Source organism: Berghia stephanieae, chromosome 5, assembly GCF_034508935.2.
Source record: "Berghia stephanieae isolate SIO BIC M18660-M18661 chromosome 5, UCSD_Bste_1.3, whole genome shotgun sequence".
Classification (NCBI taxonomy): domain Eukaryota; kingdom Metazoa; phylum Mollusca; class Gastropoda; order Nudibranchia; family Aeolidiidae; genus Berghia; species Berghia stephanieae.
The window spans coordinates 83,414,062-83,421,561 of NC_088364.1; the positions used below are offsets into that span (position 1 = coordinate 83,414,062).

General features: G+C 35.7%; 1 protein-coding gene across 1 annotated transcript in view; it reads right to left on the bottom strand.

Moving 5' to 3' along the window:
* Window positions 1-3,816: 3,816 nt before the first annotated feature.
* The window catches only part of LOC144973745 (uncharacterized), a 17,782-nt gene continuing 14,098 nt past the window's right edge, over window positions 3,817-7,500 (bottom strand). The window contains exons 4-5 of the mRNA XM_078916580.1: window positions 7,191-7,500; window positions 3,817-5,431 (exon numbers count right to left, since the gene is read on the bottom strand). The exon at window positions 7,191-7,500 is cut by the window's right edge and continues 798 nt beyond it. Of these exons, the coding sequence (XP_078772706.1) occupies window positions 4,303-5,431; window positions 7,191-7,500 (1,439 nt within the window). The 3' untranslated portion in view covers window positions 3,817-4,302. The remainder of the gene's footprint in view (window positions 5,432-7,190) is intronic.

The window sequence follows — 7,500 nt, forward strand, 5'->3', positions numbered from 1 at the left end:
TTTTCTCATTAATTTGACTTTAAATTTCATTGACCTTTTCTTTCCGACATAACACCAGTTTGACATGGTGTGTCACATTTGACAGAACACGGTTGTTGATTGACAGACACAAACACACATACACACACACTCACTTACACACGCACACATACACACAAATGAACAGATATAATATACATAGAATTCCCCAGGGATGTGGAAAAAAATGAACGGCAGTGCGAGAAAGAGAGAGACACGTGAGTAGAAGGGGAGAGAAGGGGAGGGGTGGGGGGGGGGGGGGAGTCTGGCTAGATAGAAGACAATTTAAGATGGAAATATTGGGATCTAATGAGTGGGTCATTGACAGACGACTGGCTCCCTGTCTGGCTTGTCATAGGTCCGTGCCGACGTGGACAGGCCCAAGGTCACCGTCCAGTTAAATCGGGGTCATGGCTAACCAAAAAAAAATCAATAAATCTATTTTTATCTCCAAAATACAAGATTTCCCAATCATGGCACCGATTGCTTACTTTGTATCAACCTTTTAACCTCACGGCATGGGTAATTTGATATAAAAGATAACTTATAGAGTGTCTTTCCTCGAATTAACAGACTCTATGCGCTTTACACGAAGGATAAAAATGATAGATGGATTAAATTTAAAACGCATAATAATAATAATAATAATAATAATAATAATAATAATAATAATAATAATAATAATAATAATAATAATAATGGACGGCTATGCTGTCTTGTGGTATGACACTCGCTTTCGGATCGGAAGGTACTGGGTTCGAGCCTCGCTCGGCGCATAGTTGAGTCCTTGGAGAAGGCTCTTTACTCACATGCTGTCATCGTACTCAGGTGTAAAATAAGTACATTGCCGTTAACAGCGTTGTCTCTGTCCGAAAAAAATGTCCCGTCCTTCATGATAAATGTTGCTGTTGGCCAGGAACCCCTTGTAAAGCGCTTTTAGCACGTTTAGTGGATATTGCTCTATATAAAAGCTCTTTATATATATATATATATATATATATATATATATATATATATATATATATATATATATATACCACGCCAATCCCCACAGACAAAAGACTCAAGACGCTAAATAATAACAAAACACACATAGACAATACAGGCCTTGCTCTCACTCGTGCACACAAAGACATAGTTTCACACAACATTCATTACTTAAACCCTTAATCCAACCATGCCCAACACAAACATTCAATTTAAAACTCATTAACACTGTCAAAAGAAATGCTATAGACAAGATTTATGGTGAACTCAAACTTCTTGGGCTACAAAGGCTGGCTAAAGATCTTTCCCTAATCTCCTTCTTCCGCTGTTTTTTTTTTTTAATTTTCTCTTTGGGGGGTGGGGGGTGGGGGGGGGGGGGGGGGGGGTTGGAAACAAATGCAATAGGATTCAATAGTCGTACCGTCACTTCCTTCCTAATGACGCATGGTAACTTAGTAACACTGGCTCTAAACTATCGGAACAATGGCGGACGCCGTATGAAATATTTCTCCGGCGAGCTTAAAAGCGTATCCAGAGGGGAAAAAACCCATCAGTTTGATCATGTTTTGACTTTTACACATTCTGATCACAAGGCATATGAAAAGGGAATGACAAGTTCTCGCCAGCATGAAGAATAAAAAGTAAAGATTTTCTTTGTTTAGAACCAAGATGGCCGCCGTTGCCGGGCGCGTGACATCAGACTACTGAATCCAAATGACGTCATATACCGTCGTGATCCATCGCCTCAATCTCTTATCACCTTATAGCTGCTATTATTCTAAATATACTCTTCAATAAAGGGAGATAACCAAATATATAAGAGAGCGGTTGCATCATTTCTCTCCAAGTTGTTTCCCTTCAACGATGTACCAAAATATAAAAAGAACATTCAAAAGGTTGGTGTTTTATTTTTGTAATACTTTAATACTAAATTGCATATTATTTATTTTCATCTGAATATGTCAAGATGAATTGGGTAGATAGATAGGCAAACAGACAGACAGACAGACAGACAGATAGATAGATAGATAGATAGATAGATAGATAGATAGATAGATAGATAGATAGATAGAATAGATAGATAGATAGATGGATGGATAGATAGATAGACAGATGGACAAATAGATGGATAGATAGATAGATAGATAGATAGATAGATAGATAGATAGATAGATAGATAGATAGATAGATAGATAGATAGATAGATGTATAGATAGATAGATAGATAGATAGATAGATAGATATAGAGTGTGTGAAGAAGGATAGATAGAGAGATAGATAGATAGATAGATAGATAGATAGATAGATAGATAGATAGATAGATAGATAGATAGATAGATAGATAGATAGATAGATAGATAGATAGATAGATAGATAGATAGATATAGATAGATAGATAGATGTAATAGATAGATAGATAGATAGATAGATAGATAGATAGATAGATAGATAGATAGATAGATAGATAGATAGATAGATAGATAGATAGATAGATAGATAGATGTGATAGAAGATAGATAGATAGAAGATAGATAGATAGATAGATAGATAGATAGATAGATAGATAGATAGATAGATAGATAGATAGATAGATAGATAGATAGATAGATAGATAGATGATAGATAGATAGATAGATAGATGTATAGATAGATAGATAGATAGATAGATAGATAGATAGATAGATAGATAGATGATGATAGATAGATAGATAGATAGATAGTAGTAGATAGATAGATAGATAGATAGAAATAATCATCGTATGGGGAATTAGATGAGACAGATTTTGGTTGGCAGATGAAATATCAACAATGAATGTATTACATAGAACAGGTACTCTATACAAACAAAGCAAAATTGTTGACTGTTTGAAATATTAGTTAGGGTGGCTTCTTCGAAACTAAAAGAATTATATAAATATAGAGCAGTAAAATTAGGTGCCCCAAACGTAAACAATAACAAGTTGCTAGTGATTTCCGTTAGGGACCGGAATAATTTACGCACAATATAGGTCGCCCAATTTTGTAGTTTGAGTTGTAGGCAATACACTTTCAGTATTGAAAATATGTTTACATAAAATCTAACAGTTGCAGAAATAATAATATAAGGCTAAATTATTCTGAAAACCAGGCTCCGAATAATTCTCGTCTTGTTCACACCAGCGCAATAATTTGCTCTGGTCTAAAAATAGATAGACTGTAACTTTTGATAAATTTAACCTTTTGTTCCATAGAATATCCATATCTAGACATTATTTGATGCATGATCGAGTATTTATGAATATGTGTTTCTTTTGCCACCTAACAGCCAACTTTTAAAGGTTATTTTTTTCTATAATTTACATCGGAACTTGAGCTGTCAAGACAGGAACATGTGGTTTGCCATGTGCTTCTAGACCTTTGTTTACGTTTGGGGCACCTAATTTTACTGCTCTATACACATATGAGTGTTGGTAGTGCTTGCAGATACGAGATAATGTTGGTTAGAGCATATAACATCTTTCAATACAATCGATTCAATGGGTTTCCATATAGATCCGTAAGGTACTTTTCAACAACACCGAACTCAATTGTCCTCATATATATATATACATAAATATGATGTATAACAAATGATAATGGTTGTTTTGTATTTAATATGAAATTTTAATCGAATACGAACTTACTTTTCCGTATGACTTTATATTATATTTCTAATTGGCTGAAGGAGAATTTAATAAAACATCTGTTTTTGTGTGTGTGCGGTTTGTCTTTAGCTCAAACGTGTTTTTGTTTTTTTGGGTGGGGGGGGGGGGGGGGGGTTGGGGGGGTGGATTTTTTAATTTTTTTTTTTTTTTGGGGGGGGGGGGTTGGATTTTTAAATTATTTTTTTTAATTTTTTTTTTGGGGGGGGGGAGGGGGTGGGGTTTGATTGCTTGTTCGTTCTTTTTATTTTTAATTGTTTTTTTTTTATTGCTTGTTTTGTAATTTGGCTCTACGTTTTAATTTAATTCTTTCACGGTTCTCTTTACCAGATAATCAATTTTTCGTCAAGAGACGCATATCGGTCTTAGGCGGAAAACAAGATAATGAATTTAACACGCACGATATGGCAAAATCTGACCCAATTAAACCGACAATTATAATTCTATGCATAGAACAAACATCGCGGGCCAATGCTTCGTGTATGAAATAGGCTTTTCTCCGCGTGTTCTATTCTGTCGTTGTTTTTAAAAACACAGCATATTCAATGTTAACAAAATGGAACATACTGTGTTTTTAAACAACAATGTTAACCAAATAGCACTTACTGTGTTTTTTTTAAACAAACGGCAGTATTGTTATCAAAATTTGGAACCCATGCTTCTTATCAAGAAAAGATTGGTGCAGAATGTTCCAAGATTCACACCAATAACTGCGATTCTTTTTCTGTCTGTTTTCTGTTTGGAGTTCCTGCTCACGCTGAATGTTTTTGTTTACTCTCTGGAGTTCCTGTTCATGTTTTTGACTAACCCAAGTTTCGAAGCCGACTTGTTTCTTTCCTCCATCCTCTTTGCTCTCTTTGTCTTTTGAAGGAATTTGTCTTTCATTTCGATGGCGTTGCTCTTCTTTTTCTTGTTTTTCCATCTGGAGTTTCTTCTGCACCCAAGCGTCATGTGGAATGGCTGTACTCACACGATCATTTTCCCGCATGTTCTTCTCCTTTTCCTGTTGTCTGCGCATGCGTAGTTGTGCAATTTTTCTTTTTGCCTCTTTGGCTTCGAGTTCCTGTTTCCATTTCTCAAATGGGATATTCGTTTTCTTAGCGGATTGGCATCTTTTCTGACTGTCTGTCTCCTCGGACAGACGACGCTTTGATTGTGAAATGATATCCGTCAACCGTTTCCGATCTTCCGCATGCTCCATCCACTCTTCAAACGAAATGGCCTCTGCAAGGACATCATTCCTCATGGAATTGAGACATTTTCTCGCCTTCCGCTCATCGAATTCTCTCATTTCAGGCTTGTTTTCTTTTTCTTTAGCCTTATTTTCTATCCATTTTTGGTATGAATGCATGTACTTAGATGTATCTTCCACGACTTCTCTGTTGTTTTCCGGTGTAAAAGTTGTGTCTGAGATACCAATGAGGCCCCGAAGTGCCCGGGTTTTTCTTTTGTTGAGGGATATTGCTGAATTCGGATTAATTTGTTTGATAGAACGTTCGTCCAACTCCTTTAACCAGTTGTTGAAGGCTTCTATATTACTCCGCTTCCTCTCCTTTTCGTCGTCCGAGCTGTCATCGGAGTCACCCGACGATTCTTCTTGGCGTTTCTGACGCTGTTTCTTCCTAAGCCACTGCTCAAACGATTCTTTCTTTTTTCGGTCTCTTTTTTGAGTCTCCAAAAGTTGTATCCGTCGTTTGGCTACCTCGTGGTTTTCTCTCTCTTTCCTTTTTATCTCCATTTGCTTCCTGGAAGAGTGAAAAATATGTGAAAATGTCAGATAGATATCCATTAATGGGAACAGAGGAACAAATGCGTACACATCAAGATGCTAATAATAATAATAATAATAATAATAATAATAATAATAATGATAATAATAATAATAATAATAATAATAATAATAATAATAATAATAATAATAATGATAATAATAATAATAATAATAATAATAATAATAATAATAATAATAATAATAATAATAATATAATAATAATAATAATAATAATAATAATAATAATAATAATAATAATACTTTATTGCATCCCAAAAAGGAAATTTTTTGTACAGACGTGTTATAATTTACACAATAAGATAAAAATCAATGGAAATAGGATGTATATATAAAAAAGGAACAGCTCCATAACCAGAGTGCGCTTTATAATATGAATAATTTCAACACTGTAAAATTATTCATATTATAAAGCGCAGCTCTGGTTAATGTTTATATACATGAGCAAAATAATTTTTTTAAAAGATTAACAGTTACAGTCCTGGGCCCATCAATTTGCCTAACCTGTTATGGTGAGACTTTAGAGTGAATGTGCTACTTTTTGACTTCCAACTATCACTTACGTGAATTGTGGAAGAGGGAGTAGAATTGAAATGTTCAACCGTGTCTTACATATGTCTTTTCACTCGTATTTTCCGACCAGCGCCTAATCCAGAATCCACTAAACGTGCTTAAAGCACTTAACAAGGGGTCCCTGACCAACAGCAGCGTGCAATATGTAGAACGAGACATGACGCCTGTTAGGCGATATTTACACATTTTTTTCGTACTGAGACAACGCTGTTGTCGGCCATGTACTTATTTTTCACCTGAGTGCGGCTATGTGGTCTAGTGGTATGACACTCGCTTTCGGATCGGAAGGTCCTGGGTTCGAGCCTCGCTCGGCGCATAGTTGAGTCATTGGAGAAGGCTCTTTACTCACATTCTCTCACCGTACTCAGGTATAAAATGAGTACCTGGCCGTTAACAGCGTTGTCTCTGTCCCAAAATTTGTAATATCGCCGGACAGGCGTCATGTCTCGTCCTACATGTTATGTGTTGCTGTTAGCCAGGGACCCCTTGTAAAGCGCTTTGAGCCCGTTTAGTGGATATTGCGCTATATAAAAGCTCAAGAGAGAATGTGAGTAAAGAGCCTTTTCCAAGGACTCAACTATGCAAGTGAGGCTCGAACCCATGACCTTCCGATCCGAAAGCGAGTGTCATACCACTAGATCACATAGCCGCATTCGACGTATTCTTCTCATTTCCATATACCTTACGATATGATTAACTTGGCTAGTAAACGAAAGATCTGAAACAATCAAGAAACTCGAGTTTTGTACAACATTAGTTATTTCATAAACGCTATTTCATAAAATGACTGATATATTATGCATTTTCTGGTGTACAATTATCTTATCTGACTAAAGGCTGAATATAGGAATTATCCTTTAAATGCCTTATACAATAATATATTAATATAATTAGAGAATCTCATATAGCTTGCATTGTATCATTCACAGACAGTTTTACACAACTTTGAATGTCAGGAAAAATGTATCAATACGACAACGTAAAGTCGAAAATTACTATCATAGAAAACTTGTAATTGAAAATTGTTCATGATCGAATGAATCATAAATGTACAAAGTTCATAGTATAATGAAATATAATGACAAAAATAATCACGAAGGCAACAACGGTAATAATCATACATAAGTCTCTGATACTCTTACCCTGATTTCCAAATCCTGTTTCGTTTCGGTGTTTTTGGAGTCAAACTTTTAGTCTTGCTATTTCCATCCTCGGAATGTTCCTTTTCGTGTTCAGCACCGTTTACATCGGAACCATTTCCGGTATCATTTTCATCTTCAACTTCTTTTTGTTCATCAACTTCTGGCTCAGATTTTGAGACGACAATTGGGTCTTTTAAACATCGAGGACTGCTTCTACCCAGCGACGAGCTAGATTGACCTATATAATGTTTTGTTTGATTTGAGTCTGCTGGTGAATTGGCTGCTACCGACGAAGGTGAAGCATTCACCA